Below are 26,070 nucleotides of genomic sequence, written 5' to 3'. Positions count from 1 at the left end.
TCTGGTTGATGCAAATCTGGTGCCATTCTTATTTCTAACCTGTTCACTTTCATTGAAAATGCAACCATTGATTGTTTAGAAAGAAACAGTGTGGGGAACAGCAGGAAAATAATGTTAAGAAGTTTGATCTAGTAGCTAGCTGATCTGGTACACTGGACACCAAATCCCTTCTTCCTCCATTTCTATCCCATTTGGAAAGAGTCTGGCAGGTAAGAAAATTGGAATAGAGGAAGTGGTGTTGAATGAAGGAGGAGAGGAAAGAAGGATGGAAGAAAAAAAAAAGAAATAGAAGAAAGGTACTTAGAAGAGGATTGGAGGAGGCAATATAGATAGAAGACCTTCCTTGGTCATTTTAGAGTTGGGATTGCCATCAAGCCATCCTGTCCATTAACTCTGGAGTCCCACCATAACCATGGTATTCATCCGTTCTCACGCTGCTATGAAGAAATACCCGAGACTGGGTAATTTATAAAGAAAATAGGTTTAACTGTCTCACAGTTTTGCATGGCTCGGGAGACCTCAAGAAACTTACAATCACGATGGAAAGCACCTCTTCACAGGGCAACAGGAGAGAGAATGAGTGCCAGCAGGGGAAATGCCAGACACTTATAAAACCATCAAATCTCATGAAATTCACTCATTATCATGAGAACAGCATGGGGAAAACCGCCCCCATGATTTAATTACCACCACCTGGTCCCGCCTTGACACGTGGGAATTATGGGGATTACAATTCAAGGTGAGATTTGGATGGGGGCACAGAGCCAAACCGTATTACCTATAAATTTTATAGACTTTCCCTACTCTCTCTCTTCTTATCTGTAGGATGTTGGAAGTCTGCATGACTATCTTACAATTTTACAACCATATTGATTTAGAAAGTTATTCTGTATCTGCAATGTTTTTGCCTAAAATATTGGATTCAAATATAATGGTGGTCTCTTCCATTAATGAATTTATTTTGTTTTATGTATTTGGGGATAGGACAATTGGAGGTCATTATGTCACACAGTAGGTATATAGGCATTTGCTTCTTTAGCCAATGAGCCTGGCAATGTGTCTGAAGGGAGAAACCTTAAGGAAGCATATTCTGGGTTCTGAAGTTTTGTCTCTTCTTCAAGTACAGAAATAGCTCCAAAGAATCCTCTGCTCTAGATGAGAGCCCAGCTATTTAAAACACAGCTCTAGTTTCAGAGACATGTTATTTGCTGATTAAGCTTGGGAGTAAATTGTGTATTTTGGTGAACTGATTATAGAGTTGATTATTATTAAATGATACTCATAGTCTCTTCTCAAAATGGGAATGTTTATGGATGAGTGTAGTGGCCTTGAGTATATTGAACACATAAATGCCTGAGTAGGGGCACAATATATTAAGCCTAAGGAATGGTTCTGGAAAGTGAGAAATCAACGAGAGCTAAAATACATTTGAGCCAAAACTCAGGTCTGGATGAGTACAGCTAATATGGTACAGATGGAGTGGATGTGTTCCCTACCTTTCCGTGAGAGAAAAGAAATAGCACCATAAACTGCAGTAGCCAGCTCTATTATAGACATACATCAAGTCTTGTGTAGGCTTTACTCCTGTTAGCTGTGTTACTAGTGTGCTCAATTCAGGTCAGCTATGCTGGGCTGGAGTGAGACTTGTTTGGTTTACTGTAATCTTGAGGTGTCTGGTAGGCTGAAATGGGCTTTGCAAGGCTGGGATAGGCTGCCTTAGCTCATGCTCCATTTGAGGTATGCTGAAATGGGTAGGCTAACTGGGCTGCAGTGGGGGTAAGTAGGGCTGACAGAAGCAGGAAAAGAAAAACTCAGTAGTGGAAAAACTTCACTTGCTCTGGGTAGCTGCTGTTCTGGATGTTTTTGTCTCCCCACAATCTGTATGCTGAAATTTATGTGATAGTACTAAGCGGTGAGGCCTTTAGAAGGCGATTAGGTCAGGAGGGCTCCACCCTCATGATTGGGATTAGTGCTCTTATAAAAGAAGCTTGAGCAAGCTCCCTAGCCCCTTCCATCATGTGAGGACATAGAAGGCACCATCTATGAGGAGTGGACCCTCACCAGACACTGAACCTGCTGGTGCCTTGATCTAAGACTTCCCAGACTCCAGAACTGTGAGCAATGAATTTATGTTCTTTATAAATTACCCAGTCTAAGGTATTTTGTTGTAACAGCCTGAATGGACTAAGACAGTATTAATTTCCAATTTGTCAAATATGTGGTGTGTGATGAGATTAATCCATTCATGCAAAACTTGATATTTAGTGAGCACCATCTGAGTAATAAACCTTTCAGAAGCTCTTGGGTTAGGTGGGAAGATTGACAAGTAAAACAAATGGTTACAATGAAGGAAAATAAATGCAAAGAGTGTATCAAATGATATCCGTTATCTCCAAATATGGGACAATTAACTCCCCCAAAAATTATTTCTCATTCATGCAAAGTCTATTGTGGATCCAGGCAACTCTCCAGGGCAGTGGTCCTCCATATATTAGCTCATCATTCCAGACTTTTTCAATTTTTTTGTAGCACCACATCAATGTGTGTTTTTATGATCATCATGGCATGGAGGGTCTTGCATTAGACATTAATTGGTCCAGCCATGAGAGACACATATTACTTTCTCCCACATCCAGAACCATTCCTATTGCCCCTCTCTATTTTAAAAAGGCAGGGGAGTGGAAGCACAATCATCCTATGTTCCTAGAAGTGGAAGAGTGTTGGATATTGCAACATTTGTAACCTACTACAGGTAAGGGTAAGCCCAGTGAGAGCTCAGCTCTTGTGAATGTCAGGGATCTCTAAGGGCCCTATCTAAGCTTTGTTGTTTTGGTATTATGCTGTCATTTTCAATGATATCCAAAGGGATAGACTTTGAGTCTGTACCTAGCATGTTCCCTGTGAAGAGATAGCACAGATGAGAAGTTTTTGAGGGGTTTTCCTTTCTCAGAAGAGTAAGTTGGCTGTCATTCAGAGTACTGCACTGGACTCTCTCTGAGCTAAGACAAAAGCCTTTCCTGACATTCTGCTTTTCTACTTTCTTTCACACAGATGCAGTGACTGAAGTGAAGACTGACATCTACGTGACCAGTTTTGGCCCTGTGTCAGACACTGACATGGTAAGTTCTTGCAAAGGTAAATGTAAAAGAGGATGCACTAGACCAAAGAAAATAAATTGGAGCTTTCCTAAGGCAGGGCCTTGTAGCTATATTCTAAGGAGTGGTCTTTTCTCATACAAATTTCCTACCCTCGCCACCCTACATTTAGCCAAATCCATCTTTGCCCTGCTTTCCCCACCTGTTCACGTATAATGTGTATACCCCTTTCAGGAGTGCCCTTATCTTTCTCCCATGACGCATCTTTCAAAACTTTGTTTGGTTCCCTATCCTTAATTAAACCTTCCCTGACTTCTTCCTTCACACTCTGCTGGCACCACACGTAGTGGTACAAATAGGTCATATGAGGAGACAGTTGTGGTGGGGATTCTCAGTAAAGCAGCTGGTGGTGTCATCCAAGAAGTCTGTTCCTTGCAACTGGACTTCATCCACTAGGGACATGGACTGGCCAGAATGATACAAATAGTTTGGAGAAAGAATCTAAATCACTTCTGGAAACTATTCTTTGTACAGATTTGGGCATGGAGAGAGCTTCATTGCAGACTCAAAATATAGGGCAGGGCACAGCAGAACTAGCAAGGGGGTGGCCCCTTTTCTCACCATTATCCGTTGTATTCAAAACAGAGAGTACAGTGGAGAGTTGAAGCAGAAGGCCTCACTCAAATAGATAACATATCGTTATATACTGAGTATCAAATATTCAATTGAATAATTATGATTTAGAGACACAAAGAAGCTATTATCTGCTTTGTTTACCTGGCCATTATTAGATGCTCAATAAGTTTTTGTTGAATGACTGACTTTGTGTTGCAAATAAAAATCCTAGGATCGGGGAAAATATGTTTGAAGATAATGACATGCCCATGTTCACTATTTAGAGTTTTTTTCTGTATGTCTATTTTCAGTGGGACTACTACTTGGCAGGGGACAAAGCTTCTTTCCACCTGTTGGACTAACACAAACAGTTGTATAGGGAATTGGTAGAGGTTTTCTTAGAGGTAATGCAGAGCCATTGGGTGGATTTTGTTAGGACAGTAAAAATATATGTGTTGTTTTGGAATGATTGATCTGGTGATCTGTGCAGGATGGAGTACAAAGGGGAAAAGGCTGGAGCCTGAGAGTTGGTTTAGGCCCGTTGATTTTACATGACTCTTCAATCAGCTGCAAGGTCTATGAGTCAATTGGAAAAGCTGGCTAGTTCTCAGGAGAAGAAATCGTCAGTATGTGAATGTTTGGAAGGCTGGGCATGGGTAAAGGAGAGGTCTGAACCTTGTCTTTCGAGTGTAGAATAAAGAGAAGGGTACATTAGACTTCCTTTGAACTCCTCAAGGGCAAGTACCAAGTCTCCATGGCTTCCCTGGCACTTAACAGCATTCGACACACAGGGAGAGCTCATTAAGGGGTATGTATGATATGAGGAATGGAGGAGATGGCTCTCTCTTAGGGACAGCAAGAAAGCCTGTATGTCTTCATTGCCCTCTGTCAACTTGTTGACTAGTAATTCCCACAGGCATGTGTTAAAATCTAGGCATGTATTAAAATTGTTGCCAGTTAGTCATTCCACAAGTACTCCTTACGAGCCCCATTCCACAAGTACTCCTTACGAGCCCAACTATGCCTTAAATGCTCTAGGAAGCCCTATATTCAGAGATCTCACAGGCCATCAGAGACAACCATACTCACCAGGTGTATGTAGCTCTTTTTCTGTTGTTCAGAATTAATTATGAATTAGGATATTTATAAAAGGATAAATGAAGTGACTCTTTTCACACACACATACACTCACTCACTCATTTTCATTCATGCACCAACAACCACAAATAACATTCAGACAAATATACATACACATAACAAATACATATAGGGTACATGGCCCACACACTATTCTAGGCATTCTATAGAAACACATATGCAAACAGATACCTAAACCCAGGCATACCAGAGAAGGACACACACAGTCCCTGTTCCAACCAGCTCCTCACTCTGCTGCTTCCTCACCATAGCAGGCATGTATGGGTGTGTCCAGGCTCTGGAGACATTTCTAACAATTGGGACTTTCTATCTCTCTTGAAGTTTCATGTTAAATTTGCTTGTTTGTTTTTATTCCTCATTATTTAGCTGAAGCAACAGAATGGCACCTTCCTGATAGAGAGGGCAGACTTTGGTCAAATGAATTTCACATTATTTTTAGCCACATGTCCATCCGGTCACAAGGCAGAATAGCCACAATCATTCTGGCTAAAAAGCATATTTGGGTGTTTTGAGAAATGTTTTTTTTCTGTGCTACTAAGTAGACTGTTCAATTGATCTCAGGGTCAGGGACGCATTTGGGTAAAGCTTCAGGCAGTCTTCTGACTTTGGCAACTAGTTTCGCCAAGAGCCCAGGCTCCCCTGAGACCACAGACTACTTGGAAAAGTTGATGAAAATTTGGGCTGCCTGGGTTCTTGGCTCATTTCCAGGAAAAGAGGGCGTTTTGGTCCAAAATACTTTCCTAAGGAAATAGAGGCAGTCTTTTGTTCACAAAGGGGGAAAATTACGCTGCCACTTTGAACATTGACACACCACCACCCATAATATTTTACACCCATTACATTCCTTGGCCAAACACTGGCCCTTACAGACACAGCTTCTCAGCTTTTTTGACAAAAGCTCCATGAAGGTATAAGCCATGTCTGTTTTGTTCATCTCAATACCATAAGTGTCTGACTCAGTGTTTGGTACATGGCAAACTCCCAACTTTTTATTAAGTGCAAGAATAAATGAGAAGGAACAAATCAAATTTGAGGGAAAAATAATGACTGTGTTCCTCCACTTAGCTGAAAAATTTTCAAAGACAGAAAACATGTCAGGGACATCTCTGTTTCTCCAGCATTTAGTACAGAACCTGACAGAGGTCCTCTGTATGTGTTTGTTGAGATGATATTAAACATTAGTAGCAAGCTCTGCAGATAGAATGAAAATAGCTTTCCTCAAGAGACAATAGTGATTATTAAGAGTGGTGAGTCAATGACTGATGATTCCAAGCTTCAGCTACTAGGTTTGGTGGCTTCTCCATTCATGAATATAAGGAACTATGACAGTAGGGAACTGAGCAAAGATGAAAGCTAAACAGTGGTAGATGTTTCTAAGCAGAAAGTCAGAGGGAAAAAAAAGAAATTTAATTCAGAGTACAAGACCTAAGTTGGAAAATGGTTGCCCTGGCAGTTTCACAGGCTTGTGGTGAGGCTGGTGTTATTCATTTGCAACAAATTGAGCTTGCTGGTCACACAAAGCATCATAGCTCCTCAGTAGTAATGCCAATCCTGTGTCCATGATCTCCTAGGAGAGAAACAGAACAAAGAAGACTATCCCAATTTGAGTGAACTGGGGCCATGCAACCTTCTATAATTATCTATTATTAGGAGAGTTTAGACCATTTTCTCCATCAGATGTATAGGAAGAGGGTGGAAATGGCAATAAGAGAAAGGTTGCAAAGAATTAGAATGCAGAGACAGTGGGCAAGTGGTTTAGGAATATCATTCTAGGCATATTGTCGGTCACTGGAAAGGAAAGCAGAAAAGTAACAGCTGAGAAAAACATTGGCTGCTCTTCTATCTGGTCCAAATTCCCTTCTGACTTAGCTTCCATCCTAGCTCTCAAGATCCTAAGGCTCCAGGCACTGCTCCACCTTCTCTTCTAGTCCTTGAGCATGTCAGAGGTGCAGGAACCCAATGTCCCGTGGTATGTAATCGACAAATATTTGTCTGAACTATACCAAGAAAACTAATGAGAAAATAAAGAGGGAAAAGAGGAGTAACGTTAGGAGAGTCAGGGAGATAATAACTGGGAAACTTAAAATGCCAATTTTAGGTATTATTAACCTCACCCTCTCCCCAAGAATACTTTGCTTAGATCCCACTAGGTGCCAGCTAGTGCCACTAGTGTCAGCTGCCGCAGAGAAATTTCCTAGGGTATACAGTGGACAGTCAGGTAATGGTGGAAGTATACAATACAATGAAAGAACTAACCATCTAGCTTAATGAGAAAAGCAAAATGGAATCCTGGGAAATAATAACACAGAAAAAGACATTATAGTAATAATTCTAGACAACAGATTCAGATAACATACATTCTGATATGACAACTGCTTATGAAAATTATGCCGTTATCCTAGTATCCAAACACCATGGAGAAAAAAAATTGTGTTAATTAAAAGGAGAGTAGCACAGGGATCTCTTTCCTGGTGGCAGTAGACTTGAAATTATTGTACCTCTTTTCTCTCTAGTACTAGAAAAAGTAGCTGTGTCTACTTCAAGCTCTCCCTTACTGGCAGTCTGAGGCACAGACTGGATGAGAACCTTTGTCTATTTCAGGCTGTCAATTCATTCTTATTCCACAGGATATGGCATTTCCAGATGCAATATAGAAAGGAATCTATGTCCTTGAGCTTTTTCTAGGAGTCTATGACCAGGAATCTCCTTGGATATTTTTATGTAACATAGAGAGCCAGGACATATAAACAATGCCAATAAGAGAGGGATGCCCTCTCTCACCACTCCTATTCAACATGGTGTTGGAAGTTCTGGCCAGGGCAATCAGGCAGGAGAAGGAAATAAAGGGTATTCAATTAGGAAAAGAGGAAGTCAAATTGTCCCTGTTTGCAGACGACATGATTGTATATCTAGAAAACCCCACCGTCTCAGCCCAAAATCTCCTTAAGCTGATAAGCAACTTCAGCAAAGTCTCAGGATACAAAATCAATGTGCAAAAATCACAAGCATTCTTATACACCAATAACAGACAAACAGAGAGCCAAATCATGAGTGAACTCCCATTAACAATTGCTTCAAAGAGAATAAAATACCTAGGAATCCAACTTGCAAGGGATGTGAAGGACCTCTTCAAGGAGAACTACAAACCACTGCTCAACGAAATAAAAGAGGACACAAACAAATGGAAGAACATTCCATGCTCATGGGTAGGAAGAATCAATATCGTGAAAATGGCCATACTGCCCAAGGTAATTTATAGATTCAATGCCATCCCCATCAAGCTACCAGTGATTTTCTTCACAGAATTGGAAAAAACTACTTTAAATTTCATATGGAACCAAAAAAAAGCCCGCATCGCCAAGTCAATCCTAAGCCAAAAGAACAAAGCTGGAGGCATCACGCTACCTGTCTTCAAACTATACTACAAAGCTACAGTAACCAAAACAGCATGGTACTGGTACCAAAACAGAGATATAGACCAATGGAACAGAACAGAGCCCTTAGAAATAATGCCACATATCTACAACTATCTGATCTTTGACAAACCTGACAAAAACAAGAAATGGGGAAAAGATTCCCTATTTAACAAATGGTGCTGGGAAAACTGGCTAGCCATATGTAGAAAGCTGAAACTGGATCCCTTCCTTACACCTTATACAAAAATTAATTCAAAATGGATTAAAGACTTAAACATTAGACCTAAAACCATAAAAACCCTAGAAGAAAACCTAGGCAATACCATTCAGGACATAGGCATGGGCAAGGACTTCATGTCTAAAACACCAAAAGCAATGGCAACAAAAATCAAAATTGAAAAATGGGATCTAATTAAACTAAAGAGCTTCTGCAGAGCTAAAGAAACTACCATCAGAGTGAACAGGCAACCTACAGAATGGAAGAAAATTTTCGCAATCTACTCATCTGACAAAGGGCTAATATCCAGAATCTACAAAGAACTCAAACAAATTTACAAGAAAAAAACAAACAATCCCATCAAAAAGTGGATGAAGGATATGAACAGACACTTCTCAAAAGAAGACATTTATGCAGCCAAAAGACACATGAAAAAATGCTCATCATCACTGGCCATCAGAGAAATGCAAATCAAAACCACAATGAGATACCATCTCTCACCAGTTAGAATGGCGATCATTAAAAAGTCAGGAAACAACAGGTACTGGAGAGGATGTGGAGAAATAGGAACACTTTTACACTGTTGGTGGGAGTGTAAACTAGTTCAACCATTATGGAAGTCAGTGTGGTGATTCCTCAGGGATCTAGAACTAGAAATACCATTTGACCCAGCAATCCCATTACTGGGTATATACCCAAAGGATTATAAATCATGCTGCTATAAAGACACATGCACACATATGTTTATTGCGGCACTATTCACAATAGCAAAGACTTGGAACCAAGCCAAATGTCCATCCAACCAAGCCAATGATAGACTGGATTAAGAAAATGTGGCACATATACACCATGGAATACTATGCAGCCATAAAAACTGATGAGTTCATGTCCTTTGTAGGGACATGGATGAAGCTGGAAACCATCATTCTCAGCAAACTATCACAAGGACAAAAAACCAAACACTGCATGTTCTCACTCATAGCTGGGAATTGAACAATGAGAACACATGGACACAGGAAGGGGAACATCACACACTGGGGCCTGTTGTGGGGTGAGGGGAGGGGGGAGGGATAGCATTAGGAGATATACCTAATGTTAAATGACAAGTTAATGGGTGCAGCACACCAACATGGCACATGTATACATATGTAACTAACCTGCACGTTGTGCACATGTACCCTAAAACTTTAATAAAAAAAAAGACTATTTCATGGGCTAAATACATCTGAAATAAGGATATCAATTATGTCTCTTAAAAATAGAGAATGATGAAGAGAAGGTGAAGAGCAGAGGAAAGATGGGATGGCCAAAATAAGAGGGAGTGGCCCTTGTAATGGGAAAATGGCATGGCCTTCATTGTAATGCAGTTATCAAGTACCTTGGCCCCATACACTGCTAAAGCTGAATAAACTTCGCAGGCTTTATCTGGGAGCCTGCTTTGACACATCGAACAGTGTTAGAGAGTTGAAGCCATTCAAGCTCTAACAAGACAGAAATGCTTCCCCAAGAACTAAGTGTCATCTCTGCCCTGTGTAGAAAATGTATTAAGCATCTTTCCCAGGAGGCAGACTTAGGCTTATTATCTGGAAGATGTGATTTAAATGCCTCACAAAACAACAGAATTTATTTGTCAATTTGTAGGCAGTCATCCTTGGAGCATATACAAGGGATCAATTTGCAAGGAAGGAATTGATTACATTTCTAGAATGGTTAGGTGAAAATCTGATTGCTTTTGGCCAAAGGTCATGGAATACTTGAGGAGCAAATAATCACTTTGTGATTTTCCCCAGTAGTTTTGACTGTGTAGAGAAAATTTCCTATGGTATACAGTGGATAATCAGGGGGAAAAATGATGCAAGTATACAATACAATAAAAGAACTGACCATCTAGCTTAATGAGAAAAAGAAAATGGAAGCCTGGGAAATAAGAACATAGAAAAAGACATTGTAGTAATAATTCTAGATAACAGATTCAGATAACATACATTCTGATATGGCAACTGCTTATGAAAATTATGCCATTATCCTAGTATCCAAACACCATGCCGAGAAAAAAAAAACTGTTAATTAAAAGGAGAGTAGCACAGGGATCTCTTTCCTGGTGGCAGTAGACTTGAAATTATTGTACCTGTTTTCTCTGTAGTGCTAGAAAAAGTAGCTATGTCTACTTCAAGCTCTCGCTTATTGGCAGTCTGAGGCACAGACTGGATTAAAACTTTTGTCTATTTTAGGCTGTCAATTTCTCTGTGTAGAGAAAAAATAGATATGATCATCCAACTTTTTAAAATCTTAAAAATGTGCCAAATGTCTTTTTATGGCATATTATCTAAAAAATAATATTTAAAGGTACAAGCAAAGTTACCTGTGTACCTTACCCTGATACCATTTCCCTGTTTCCCTCCCTCCTCAAAGATATTCACAACCATGAAGTTGCTTTTGTCTTTCTGTCATTTATATGCATACTTTATAAATAAGAATGTGTATATCACATACATTCATAAATAACAAATAGTGGCTTTTGTGTTTTGAAACTTTTATATAAAACTCATCCATAGCATGTGTATCATTTTACAACTTATTTTTTGCCATGTATTAAAAACTCTACTTTTTTGTGTATTTTACTCTAATTCATTTATTTTAACTATGAAATATTATTACATTGTATGAATATGTAGTCATATATTCATCCATTCTCTTGTTAATGTGCATTTGGGCTGTTTCCTTTTTTGGCTATTAAAAAGCAGTAATACAACAAACATTCTTGTACACATATTTTTGTGAACATTTTTTAGTTTCTTTAGGGTGTGTACCTAAAGAAAAAATCTGTGGTTTGATAGGGCTTGCACATTTTTAACTTTTTTCAGTTTAGGGTCAAATACTCTTGTGATGAATCATATCAATGTATAATCTCAATAGCAGTGTATGAGAGCTCAATTTCTCTGCACTTTTGCTAATGCTTCGTATTGTCATACTTTATTTTTGACACTGTGATGGGTATAACATGGTATGTAATTTATTTTGTTTGCATTTTTCTGATTACATTTGATGTGTAAGCATCTTTTTACATGTTTAGTGGTCAATCTGTACTACTAAAGACAAGATGGCTTTGCCACCACCTGCATCAGCAAAAGTATGAACTCTAGGCAACCTTGTTGCTTCATATTGCCACTTTTGTATTAAAGTTTCCTGTGGGCTCCGTGTGTGTGTGTGTGTGTGTGTGGGCGCGCGCGCGTGTGTTTAAGAATGAATGTATTTGAAATTTTGTAACTCTTCCTTTGGTCTGTATTAAGATGATTGCATGAATTTTCTCCTCTAATCTGTTAATGTTAATAATTACATCAATAGATTTCCTAATATTAGACCATCTTTTCATTCCTTAAAAAAATCCAATTTTACAGGGAGGTATTCCTTTTTATACATTTTTTAGTTAGATTTACCATTATTTTATTCTTAGTATTTGTATGTATGTTCATAAGTATTCCCAAATTAACTGTCTCTCATTCATATCTATCCATCTATATCTATCCTATAAATATATATATGTAAGTAATTTATTTACAGGATATAAATATATTCATTTATTTATTTATTTTGAGACGGAATCTCACTCTGTTGTCCAGGCAGGAGTGCAGTTGCATGATCTCGGCTCACTGCAACTTCTGCCTCCCAGGTTCAAGTGATTCTCCTGCCTCAGCCTCCCCAGTAGCTAGGATTACAGGCACGTGCCACCACACCTGGCTAATTTTTGTATTTGTAGTAGAGACAGGGTTTCACCATGTTGGCCAGGCTGGCTCATCTCGAACTCCTGATCTTGTGATCTGCCTGCCTTGGCCTCCCAAAGTGCTGGGATCACAGGCATAAGCCACCACACCCAGCCCTATTTATTTTATATTTAAAATAAATATATAAGTATGAATTTTATATTTAAAATAAATATGTAAATATGCATTTTATATTTAAAATAAATATGTAAATATGCATTTTATATTTAAAATAAATATGTAAATATGCATTTTATATTTAAAATAAATATGTAAATATATATTTATATTTAAAATAAATATGTAAATATATATTTATATTTAAAATAAATATGTAAATATGCATTTTATATTTAAAATAAATATGTAAATATATATATATTTTATATTTAAAATAAATAGTAAATGTATATTTTATATTTAAAATAAATATGTAAATATATTTAATGTTTAAATTAAATAATATATGATAAATGTATACCTTTATTATATATATGAATATATTTCTATAAATGTATTCATATCCTATAAATAAATATATATGTAAAACATAACGCCACACACACACACACACACACACACACACACCCCAAAGTAGAAAAAATAGTGTAATTGGGCTCCATGTGCCCATATTCTTACCCCTACCCATAACAATTCTCCCCGTCTTGTTCTCTCAATTCAACTTATCAAAATTTTCTATATCATTAGTGTTTTCAAAGTAACCTTTTTTGGTTTTGTTCATCATCTGTATTATTTATTTTTGTTTTCTGTTTCACTGATTTGTGCTCTTATCTGGATCATCTCTTTCTTTACTTTCCTTGGGGTATTCTGTGGTGCTTTTGGTTTCCTGAGGTATATTAACTTATTGGTTTTCCTTTTCCTTAAAGGCTGTCTTTCAGGCGTCTTTATGAATATCAATTTCCCTCCAAGCACCATTTTAAGAGCCGCAAACAAGATTTCATATGTAAACATTTTCACTATTGTTCACTTCTAAAGATTTTCAAATAATCTGTAAGGTTTCTTTTTTGTTTCTTGAAATTTTTTTAGTGTTTTTCAATTTCCAACTATAAAACTTTTTGTTATTGATTCTTAATTTAATGCCTCATATTGAAAGAGAATGGTCTGTAGGATGTAAAACCTTTTTGTGTTTCTTGAGATTTGCCCTATGTCTTAGCACATGCTCATTTTTTTTTGTCAGGGGTGGGGTGGGAAGTAAATATGCTGTGTGTGTTTTACTAAGTGTTAAGTAGATAAGTTTATGAGTGTTTATTAGCTCATCCTTACCAATTGGCTTGTTCTAATTTTTTAAACTTACAAATTATTGGTCTGATTGGTCTTTCACTTATCATGACTCTAAAGGTTTGTTGATTTTTCCTTGTAATTCAATTTTTTGCAGTAGATATTTTGGGTACCTGTTATTGAAACATACAAAGTTAGAGTTGTTACTTTTTCCACTCAAGGTACTCCATTTGTTAGTGTAATGATATTTTATCTCAAAGAGGATTTTTAATACGCCCTTTTGTCTGTACTTTACAGCTTTACCTTTATGTTTGTGATTTTCCTACACATATTTTTGCATCACAGTACTTTCAAACCTTCTGTGTTTTTACATCTTCAGATGTGTCTCTTGTATGTACATAGCATGTAGCCACATTGTGTTTCCTTCAGTAATATTTATGTATCTATTTTACTTATAGAGGTAAAATAATACATATGCGCTTTACCATCTTTACCATTTTGAGTGTACAGTTCAGTGGTAATAAATATCTTTATGTTCTTTTTTGTCCTGTAATCCGTCCTCCCTACTACCCTTCCCCTGCTCTACTAATCATCATTCTATTCTCTATCTTCATTAGCTCAAACTCTTTAGCTCCTACATATAAGTGAGAATATGCAATATTTGTCTTTCTGTGATTACCTTATTTTACATAACGTAATGACCTCCAGTTCCATCCAAGTTTCTGCAAATGGCGGGATTTCATTATATTTAAGGCTGAATAATATTTCATTACATATACATACCGTATTTTCTTTATGCATTCATCCATTGGTGGGCACTTAGGCCAATGCCATATTTTGGCTATTGTGAATAGTACTGCAATCAACATGTGAGGGCAGATAGCTCTTGGACATATTGATTTCCTTTCTTTTTGATATGTACCCAGTAGTGGATTTGCAGGATCATATGGTAGTTCTATCTTTAATATTTTGAGGAATCTCCATACTGTTCTCCATAGTGGTTATACTAATTTACATTTCCACCAACAGTGTATAAGCTTTCCCTTTTATCGCATCCCTGCAAGCATCTGTAATTGCCTGTCTTTTAGATAAAAGCCATTTTCACTGAGATGAGGTGCTATCTCATTGTGGTTTTGTTTTGCATTTCCCTGGTGATTAGTGATGTTGAGCATTTTTCATATACCTGTTGGGCATTTGTATGTCTTCTTTAGAGAAATGTCTATTCAGATCTTTTGCCCATTTTAAAACAGAATTATTTATTTATTTATATTTTCTATTGAGTTGTTTGAGCAGCTTATATCTTCTGGTTGTTAATCCCTTGTCAGATGGTGTATTAGTCCATTCTCCTGCTGCTATAAAGAACTGCCCAAGATTGGGTAACTTATAAAGGAAAAAGGTTTAATTGACTCACAGTTCCGCATGACTGAGGAAGCCTCAGGAAACTTAAATCAAAGCAGAAGGGAAAGCAAGCACATCCCCCTTCACATGGTTGCAGGGACAGAAGTGCTAAGCAAAGGGGGAAAAGCCCCTTATAAAACCATCAAATCTCATGAGAACTCACTCACTATCATGAGAACAGCATGAGGATACCTGTCCCCCTGATTCAATTTCTTCCCACCAATTCCCTCCCACCACACGTGGGGATTATGGAAACTACAATTCAAAATGAGATTCGGATGGAGACACAGCCATACCGTATCATTTCACCCCGGCCCCTCCCCAATCTTATGTCCTCACATTTCAAAACACAATCATGCCTTTCCAACAGTCCCCCAAATTCTTAACTCATTCCAGCATTAACTCAAAAGTCCAAATCCAAAGTCTCATCTGAGACAAGGCAAGTCCTTTCCACCTACGAGCCTGTAAAATTGAAAGCAAGTTAGTTACTTTCTAGATACAACGGGGGTACAGGCTCTGGATAAATACATCCATTCCAAATGGGAGAAATTGGCCAAATTGGGTACAGGCCCCATGCATGTCCAAAATCCAATAGAGCAGTCACTAAATCTTAAAGTTCCAAAATGATCTCCTTTGAATTCATGTCTCACATCTAGGTCATGCCAATGCAAGAGGTGGGCTCCCACAGCCTTGGGCATCTCCACCCTTATGGCTTTGCAGGGTACAGTCCCCCTCCCAGCTGCTTTCACAGGCTGGCATCGAGTGCCTGCAGCTTTTCCATGTGCATGATGTAAGCTGTCCGTGGATCTACCATGCTGGGGTCTGCAGGATGCTGGCCCTCTTCTCACAGCTCCACTAGGCAGTGCCCCAGTGGGAACCTGTGTGTGGGATCCAACTCAACCATTCCCCTTTCACACTGCCCTAACACAGGTTCTCCATGAGGGCTCTACCCCTGCAGCAAACTTCTGCCTGGACATCCAGGAGTTTCCATATATCCTCTGAAATCTAGACAGAGGTTCCCAAACCTCAATTATTGACTTCTGTGCACCTGTGGGCTCAACATCACACGGAAACTGCCAAGGCTTGGGGGCTGCACCCTCCAAAGCAATGGCCCGAGCTATACATTGGCCCTTTTTAGACACAGCTGGAGTGGCTGGGATGCAGGGCACCAAGTCCTGAGACTGTATACAGCAGAGGGGCCCTGGACCTGGTCCAGGAAACCATTTTTCCCTCGTAGGCCTCTGGGCCTGTGATGGGAGGGGCTGCCACAAAGGTCTCTGATATGCCCTGGAAATATTTTCCCCATTGTCTTGGCAGTTAGCATTCGATTACTCATTCCTCATTACTTACACAAATTTCTGCAGCCAGCTTGAATTTCTCCCCAGAAAATGGGTTTTTCTTTTATCACATTTTCAGGCTGCAAGTTTTCCAATCTTCTACACTCTGCTTCCTCTTGAACACTTTGCTGCTTAGAAATTTCTTCTGCCAGATACACTAAATCATCTTTCTCAAGTTCAAAGTTCCACAGATCTCTAGGACAGGGGCAAAATGCCACCAGTCTCTTTGCTAAAGCATAGCAAGAATTATCTTTATTCCAGTTCCCCCCAGATTTCTCAACCCCATCTGAGACCATATCAGTCTGGACTTTATTGTCCATATCATTATCAGCATTTTGGTCCAAGCCATTCACGAAGTCTCCAGGAGGCCAGGTGCATTGGCTCATGCCTGTAATCCCAGCACTTTGGGAGGCCTAGGCGGGTGGATCACCTGAGGTCAGGAGTTCTAGACCAGCTTGGCCAACATGGTGCAAACCTGTCTCTACTAAATATACAGTAATTAGCCAGGCATGGTAGCAGGTGCTGGTAATCTCAGCTACTCGTGGGGGCTGAGGCAGGAGAATTGCTTGAACCTGGGAGGCAGAGGTTGCAGTGAGCCAAGTTTGTGCCATCGCACTCCAGCCTGGGGGACAAAAGCGAGGCTTTCTCTCAAAAAAAAAAAAAAAAAAAAAAAGAAGTCTCTAGGAAGATCCAAACATTCCCACATGTTCCTGTCTTCTCAGCCCTCCAAGTCTCTAGGAAGTTCCAAAGTTTCCCACATTTTCCTGTCTTTTTTTTTTTTTTTAAAGTTGGAGTCTCATTCTGTCGCCCAGGCTGAAGTGTAGTGATGCGTTCTTGGCTCACTGCAACCTCTGCCTCCTGGGTTCAAGTGATTCTCCTACCTCAGCCTCCCAAGTAGCTGGGATTACAGGCATGTGCCACCGTGCCTGGCTAATTTTTGTATTTTTAGTAGAGATGGGGTTTCACCATGTTGGCCAGGCTGGTCTTGAACTCCTGACCTCAAGTGATCCACTGGCCTCGGCCTCCCAAAGTGCTGGGATTACAGGTGTGAGCCACTGCACTTGGCCTTCCTGACTTCTTCTGAGCCCTCCAAGCTGTTCTAGCTTCTGCCTGTTATCTAGTCCCAAAGTTGCTTCCACATTTTCAGGTACACTTACAGCAGCACCCTACTACCTCCTCGTACTAAGGTACTGTATTAGTCCATTCTCACACTGCCATAAAGAACTGCCTAAGACTGTGTAATTTATAAAGGAAAGGGGTTTAATAGACTCACAGTTCAGCATGGCTGGGGAGGCCTCAGGAAACTTACAATAATGGCGGATGGGGAAGCAAACACGTCCTTCTTCACATGGTGGCAGAAGAGAGAAGTGTCAAGTAAAGGGGGGGAAGCCTCTTATAAAACCATCAGATCTCACTCACTCACTATGACAAGAATAGCATGAGGGTAACTGCCACTGTAATTCAATTACCTCCTACTGGGTCCCTCCCACGACACATGGGGATTATGGGAAATACATTTCAAGATGAGATTTGGGTGGGGACACAGCCAAACCATATCATATGGATATTTTGCAAATATTTCCTCCTCTTCTGTGGGTTGTCTCTTCACTTTGTGAAGACTGTTTCATTTTCTTTGCAGAAGCTTTTGAACTTAATGTAATCCACTTGTCAATTTTTACTTTGGTTGCCCATGCTTTTGAGTCTTACACAAAACATCTGTACCCAGGCCAAGTATCATGGAGCATTTCCGCAATGTTTTCTTCCAGTAGTTTCATAATTTTAAGTCTTAAATTTAAGTCTTCAATCCATTTTGATTTTATTATTGTGTGTGATGAGAGATAGGGGATGAGTTTCTTTCTTCTACATATGGGTTATTCTGTTTTCCCAGCACTATTTACTAATGAGACTTTCCTTCCCCTATTGTATGTTCTTGCTGCCTTTGTTGGAGATGAATTTTCTGTAAATGTGTGGATTTATATCTGGGTTCTCCATTCTGTTCCATTAGTCTATGTATCTCTGTTTATGCCAGCACCATGGTGTGGTTTTTTTTTTAGTATTGCTTTACAGTAAGTTTTGAAGTCAGATACTGTGATGCCTCAGGCTTTGTTCTTTTTGCTCAGGATTGCTTTGGTTATTCAAGGCCTTTTGTTATTCTACATAAACTTTAGGATTCGTCTTTTCTTTTTCTGTGGAGAATGTCATTGGTATTTTTGGTAGGGATTGCATTGATTTGTAAGTTGCTTTGTGTAATATTGTCATTTTAACAATAATCAATTCTGTCAATCAGTGAGTGTGGTATATCTTTCCATTTTTTGTGCTCCTTCAATTCCTTTCATCAGTTTTGTATAGTTTCCTTGTATTGATCTTTCTATTTTTGAGTTAGATTGATTTTTAGGTATTTTGCATTTTTTGCAGTTATTGTAAATGGGATTGCCTTCTTGATTTGTCTGACATTGACATATATAAATGTTACTGTTTTTGAATGTTGATTTCATATCCTGCAACTTTATGGAATTCATTTATCAGTACTAACAATTTTTTGTTGGAGTCTTTAGGTATTTCTAGGTATAAGATCATATTATCTGCAAATGATGCTCCATAGGCAACAAAACAAGTCTGAACAATTTCAAGGAAGTAGAATTTATATCATGTATCTTTTCTGTCCACAATGGAATAAAACTAGAAATCAGAAACAAGATGAACTTTGTAAACTACACAAACACATGGAAATTAAAGAACATGCTCCTGAATGACCAATAAGCCAATGAAAAAATTAAGTAGTAAATTTAAGACCAGGCACAGTCGCTCATGCCTGCAATCTCAGCACTTTGGGAGGTCCAGGCACACCGATCCCTCGAGCTCAGGAGTTCAAGACCAGCCTGGGCAACATCATAAAACCTCATCTCTACACAAAAAGTACAAAAATTAGCCAGGTGTGATGACCTACACCTATAGTCTCAGCTACTTGGGAGGCTGAGGTGGGAGGATCACTTGAACCCAGAAGATTGAGGCTGCAGTGAGCCATGTTCATGCCACTGCATTCCAGCCTGGGTGACAAAGTGAAACCCCATCTCAAAACAAAGTGTATTAGTTCATTCTCATGCTGCTAATAAAGACATACCCAAGAATGGGTAATTTATAAAGGAAAGAGGTTTAATGGACTCACAGTTACACATGGCTAGGAGGCCTCATAATCCTGGTGGTAGACAAAGGAAGAGCAAAGGGACATCTTACATGGTGGCAGGGAAGAGGGCATGTGCAGGGGCACTCCCCTTTATAAAACCATCTTATCTCATGAAACTTATTCACTATCAGGAGAACAGCACGGGAAAAACCAACCCCCATGATTCAATTACCTTCTACCGGGTCCCTCCCATGACATGGAATTATTACAATTGAAGGTGAGATTTGGGTGGGGACACAGGGCCAAACCTTATCACAAAGGAAATTTGAAAATGTACTGAAACAACAAAAATGGAAATACAACATAAAAAAAAACTATGGGATATAGTAAAAGCCGTACTAAGAGTAAAGTTTACAGCAATAGACACTTAAGTGAAAAAAATAGTTCCATTGGTCTGTGTGTATGTTTGTATGCTAGTGCCAAATTGTTTTGATTACTATACCTTTATAATAAAATTTAAAGTTAGAAAGTGAAAAAAAATAAGAAAGACACTAAAAAAAAAACCTAGTGATGCACTTCAAAAACTAAAAAAAAGTAAGAACAAATCAAACCCCAAATTAGTAGAAGGTGTAATGGTAAATATCAGTGCAAAAATAAATGAAATTAAAACAAAATATATAGAAGATCAATGAAAAAACTTGTTTTTTTGAAAAGATAAAATCAGCAAACCTGTAGCTACACTAAGAGAAAGAGAGAAGACCCAAATAAAATAAGAAATGAAAAAGGAAGCACAAGTGAGATCTCAGAAATAAAAAGGATAATTCCAAACTATTATAAACAATTATACACCAATCAATTGGAAAAACTAGAAGAAGTGGATACATTCCTTGACACATACAGCTTACTAAGAGTAAACCATGAAGAAAGAGAAAATCTCAATAAACCAATAATGACTGATGAGATAGAAGCTATAATAAAATTTCCCCCATCAAATAAAACCCAGGACCTGATGGCTTCATTGCTTAATTCCAGGAAACATTTAGAAAATTAATAATACCAATTCACTCAAACTCTTCAAAAACTTAAAGAGATGGGAATATGTCCAAACTCATTCCGCAAGGCCAATGTTACCCCAATACTAAAACCATACAAGGCCACAAAAAAAGAAAACTAGAAGCCAGTATCACTGATGAACATAGATACAAAAATCCTCAACAAAATACTAGCAAAGCAAATTCAACAACACGTTAAAAAGTTTATTCACCATAATCAAGTAAAATTCATCCCAGGAATGCAAGAATGGTTCAACATATACAAATTAATAAATGTGATACATCACATTAAGGGTGTCAAGAACAAAAACCCATGTGATTATTTTAATAGATGCCAAAAAAGAATTTGATAAAATCCTACATCCATTTATGATGAAAACCCTTAACAAAATGGATATAGAAGGAACATAACTCAAAATAATAAAGGTCATATATGACAAACCCACAGTTAACATTGTGTTAAACAGTGAAAAAATTGAATTAATGTAGTTATTTGTTCCACTTTGTTTTTACAGCTCTTATTATCATTTGTAGACATTCATTATTTGTTTAGGATAACTGTGTCAATACTTATGCTCACCATTACTTTTTGCATCTTTCTGCTGGCTATATTTTTAAACACATGAAGATCTTCTTTTAGTACTTTTCATGATAATTCATTCAATCATCTACTGATTTAAAATTCTTATAGAGCATCTGCTATATGCTATGCAGAGTTTTATGTGGTGTAGATATAGCAGTAAACAAAACAAAGTCCCTGCTGTCATGGAGCTTCCAGGCTAGTGGAAGCTGGCTAGTGCAGTGTAAACAAATAAAAAAATATTTTTTTCAGTGCTATAAGGAAGAAAAATAACTCATGGTAAGAGGAAGGGAGATTACTATTAACGATAGGATGTTCAAGCAATGCTTCTGATACAGTAACTTTTGCTTGAAACCTGAAGGCCGTGAGTGATTCAGCCATGAGAAAACCTGGAGCAACAGTGAAGATCTGTTCATGGTAAATTCTCTGCCTTATTTTACTTATCTAAAATTATCTTTATTTTGACTTCACTCTTAAATGATAATCTAAGTTTGGCTATAGAATTCTGAGGTGATTGTTACTTTTCTGTCAACATTTTCTTCCCAGGTTTGTGGGTTTTTATGAAGAAGGGATGTTGAATTTTATCAAATGCTTTTTCAGCATCAATTGAAATGATCATATGGTTTTTGTCTTTCATTCTATAGATATGCTGTATCGCATTGACTGAATTGCATATGTTGAACAATCCTTGAATCCCAGGGATAAATCCCACTTGGACATGATGAGTAATCTTTTTAATGTATTGTTGAATTTGGTTTGCTAGTATTTTCTTGAAAATTTTTGCCTCAATATTCATCAGATATATTGTCTTGTAGTTTTTTTATGTGTCTTTGTCTAGTTTGGGTATGAAGGTAATGCTGGCCTTGTAGAATGCTCTTGGTATAGGATTCCCTTCTCCTCTATTTTTTGGAATAGGTTGAGTAGGATTGGTATTAGTTCTTCTTTAAATGTTTGGTAGAATTCATCAGTGAAGCCATCAGGTCCCAGGCTTTTCTTTACTAGGAGTCTTTTTATTATGGCTTTGATCACTTTACCTGTTATTGGTCTGTTCAGGTTTGGATTTCTTCATGGTTTAATCTTGGTAGGTTTGTATGTGTCTTAGAATTTCTCAATTTCTTCTAGATTTTCCAACTTATTGGCAAATAGTTGCTCTTAGTAGCCAATAATGATCCTTTGAATTTCTTCCGTATCAGTTTTAATGTCTCCTTTTTCATCTCTGATTTTATTTCATTATTCTCTCTTTTCTTCTTAGTCTGGCTAAAGGTTTATCAAGTTTGTTTATCTTTTCACAAACCTACTGTTTTTCATTGATCTTTTGTGCTGTTTTATTTATTAAAGTTTCATTTATTTCTGCTCTGATCTTTATTGTTTATTTTCTTCTACTAATGTTGGGCTTGGTTTGCTCTTGTTTTTCTAGTTCTTTAAGATGCATTGTTAGGTTGTTTATTTGAAATTTTTCTTCCTTTTTGGTAGAGGCACTTATATCTATAAACTTCCCTTTTAGCACTGCTTTCACTGCATGCCATAGGTTTTGGTATGTTGTGTTTGCATTATCGTTTGTTTCAAGGAATTTTTCAATTTCTCTCTTAATTTCTTCAATGACTCATTGGTCATTCAGGAGTATGTTGTTTAATTTCCATTTGTTTGTGTAGTTTCCAAAATTCCTCTTATTATTGATTTCTAGTTTTATTCCATTGTGGTCAGAGAATAGGCTTGATAGTATTTCAAATTTTTTTAATGTTTTAAGGCTTCTTTTGCGGCCTAACATAGGGTCTATCCTTAAGAATGTCCCATGTGCTGAGGAAAAAAATGTGTATTCTGCAACCATTGGAGGAAAAGATCTGTAAATATCTATTAGGTCCATTTCATCTATACTGCAGATTAAGTCCAATGTTTATTTGATGATTGTCTGTCTGGACTATCTGTCCAGTGTTGAAAGTGAGTTGTTGAATTCTCCAGCCATCATTGCATAGGGCTCCATCTTTCTCTTTAACTCTAATAATATTTGCTATATATTTCTGGGTGCTCCAGCATTGGGTGCATATATATTTACAATTGTTATTTCCTATTGCTGAGTTGAACCCTTTATCACTATATAGTGACCTTCCTTGTATCTTCTTATAGTTTTTTTCTTGATATCTATTTTGTCTGATATAAGTGTAGCTACTCCTGCTCTTTTTTGCTTTCCATCTGCATGGAATATCTTTTTCCATCCCTTTATTTTCAGTTTATATGTGTCTTTAAAGGTGAGATCCATTTCTTTTAGGCAACAGACCACTGGCTCTTGCTTTTTTCATCCATTCACCCACTGTATTTTTTTTATTATAGCATTTAGTCAATATACATTCAGTATTATTAGTAGTAAGCAAGGACTTATTTCTGCCATTTTGTTATTTGTTTTCTAGTTGTTTTGTGGTCTTTTCTTCCTTTTTTCTTCCCTTCTTGTGATTGTTTTACTGAAGGTGATTTTCTCTGATGATATGATTTAGTTTCTTACTTTTTACTTTTTAAGTATCCATTGTATGGTTTTTGGTTTAAGTTTACCATGAGGTTTGCAAATACTATCTTATGCCCTGTTATTTAAGCTGATGACAACTTAGTATTGTTCCCATAAACAAACAAGCAAAAAGAAAACTAATAAAAATTCTATACCTTATTTGTTCCCCCACTTTTTAACTTTTTGTTGTTTCCATTTATATCTTATTCTACTGTCTATGTCTTGGAAAGTTGTTGTAGTTATTATTTTTGATTAGTACATCATTGAATCTTTCTATGAAGATAAGAGTAGATTACACAGCACAGCTGCAGTGTTATAGTATTCTGTGTTGTTCTGTGTACTTAGTAATACCAGGGAGATTTCTACCTTCAGATTATTTCTTATTACTCATTAATATTCTTTTCTTTCTGACTGAAGTACTCCCCTTAGCATTTCCTGTAGGGCAGGTCTGGTGATGATGAAATCCCTATGCTTTTGTTTTTCTTGGAAATTATTTATTTCTCTTTCATGTTTGAAGGATATTTTCAATAGATTTACTATTCTAGGGTAATAGTTTTTTTACTTCGGTATTTTAAATATGTCATGCCATTCTCTCCTGTCCTGTAAGGTTTCCATTGAAAAGTCAGCTGCCAGATGTATTGGAGATCCATTGCATGTTGTTTCTTTTCTGTAGCTGCTTTTATAATTATTTCTTTATTTTTGACCTTTGGGAGTTTGATTATGAAATGTTCTTGAAGTAGTCTTCTTTGAGTTAAGTCTGCTTGATGTTCTATAACCTTCTTGTACTTGGATAATAAGATCTTTCTCTGGGTTTGGAATATTCTCTTTTATTGTCCCTTTCAATAAACTTTCTACCTCTATCTCTTTCTGTACCTCCTCTTTAAGGCCAATAACTCTTAGATTTGCCCTTTTGAGGCTATTTTCTTGTTCCTGAAAGCATGCTTCATTGTTTTTTATTCCTTTTACTTTTGTCTCCTATTACTGTGTACATTCAAATAGCCTGTCTTCAGGCTCAATAATTATTTCTTCTGCTTGACTCATTCTACTATTAAAAGACTCTGATGCATTCTTCAGTATGCCTATTGCATTTTTCAGTTCGAGAATTTCTGCTTGATTCTTTTTAACTACTTCAGTTAATTTTATCTGATAGAATTCTGAATTCCTTCTCTGTGTGATATTGAATTTCTTTGAGTTTCCTCAACACAGTTATTTTGAATTCTCTCTCTGAAAGGTCACATATCTCTTTCTCCAGGTTTGTTCCCTGGTGCCTTATTTAGTTTATGATGTGGTTTAGCTGTGTCCCCACCCAAAACTCATCTTAAATTGTAGTTCCCATAATCCCCACGTCACAGAAGGGACTCGGTTGGAGGTAATTGAATCATGGGGGTGCTTACTCTCATGCTGTTCTTGTGATAGTGAGTGAGTTCTCAAGAGATATAAGGGGCTTTTCCCCCTTTTGCTTGGCACTTCTCTCTCCTGCCGCCATGTGAAGAAGGATGTGTTTGCTTCCCCTTCTGCTATAATTGTAAATTTCCTGAGGCCTCCCCAGCCATGCTGAACTGTGATTTAATGAAGCTTCTTTCCCTTATAAGTTAGAGTCTCGGGTATGTCTTTATTAGCAGTGTGAGAATGGATTAATACAGTAAACTGGTATCACAGAGAGTCGGGCACTGTTGTAAAGATGGCTGAAAATGTGGAAGAGACTTTGGAACTGGATGACAGGCAGAGGTTGAAACAGTTTGGAGGTCTCAGAAGAAGAAAGAAAAATGTGGGAAAGTTTGGAACTTTCTAGAGACTTAGAGGGCTCAGAAGACAGGAAGATGTGGGGAAGTTTTGAGCTTCCTAGAGACTCGTTGAATGGCTTTGACCAAAATGCTGATAGCGATATGTACAATAAAGTCCAGGCTGAGGTGGTCTCAGATGGAAATAAGGAACTTGTTGGAAACTGGAACAAAGATGACTTTTGTTATGTTTTAGCAAAGAGACTGGTGAAATTTTGCCCCTGCCCTAGCGATCTGTGGAACTTTGAATTTGAAAGAGATGATTTAGGGTATCTGGTGGAAGAAATTTCTAAGTGGCAAAGCATTCAAGAGGTGACAGAGCATAAAAGTTTGGAAAATTTGCACACTGGCAATGTGATGGGAAAGAAAAAGCCATTTTCTGGGAAGAAATTCAGGCCAGCTGCAGAAATTTGTATAAGTAACAAAGAGCAGAATGTTATTTACCAAGACAATGGGTAAAATGTCTCCAGGACATGTCAGAGACCTTCATAGCAGCCCCTTCCATCACAGGCCCAGAGGCCTAGGAGGAAAAAATGGTTTCATGGGCCAGGCCCAGGAACCCCCTGCTCCATGCAGCCTGGACAGTGCCCTGCATCTTCAGTTGCTTCAGCTCCAGCTGTGGCTAAAAGAGGCCAAGGTACAGCTCAGGCCATGGCTTCAGAGGGTGCAAGCCCCAAGCCTTGGCAGCTTCCGCGTGACATTGAGCCTGCAGGTACACAGAAGTCAAGAATTGAGATTTGGGAACCTCCCCCTAGATTTCAGAGGATGCATGGAAACTCCTGGATGTCCAGGCAGAAGTT

At 38.0% G+C, this 26,070-nt stretch overlaps 1 protein-coding gene across 2 annotated transcripts in view; it reads left to right on the top strand.

The window, feature by feature from the left end:
- Window positions 1-26,070, top strand: part of GABRA3 (gamma-aminobutyric acid type A receptor subunit alpha3) — a 281,817-nt gene that overhangs the window by 164,006 nt on the left and 91,741 nt on the right. For both annotated transcript variants that reach the window (XM_054545204.2, XM_002832249.5), the window contains one exon: window positions 3,052-3,119. In XM_054545204.2, coding sequence (XP_054401179.1) covers window positions 3,052-3,119 — 68 coding nt within the window. The remainder of the gene's footprint in view (window positions 1-3,051; window positions 3,120-26,070) is intronic.

This window comes from Pongo abelii, chromosome X (assembly GCF_028885655.2).
Source record: "Pongo abelii isolate AG06213 chromosome X, NHGRI_mPonAbe1-v2.0_pri, whole genome shotgun sequence".
NCBI lineage: Eukaryota > Metazoa > Chordata > Mammalia > Primates > Hominidae > Pongo > Pongo abelii.
This window is presented reverse-complemented; position numbering and strand designations above follow the sequence as displayed.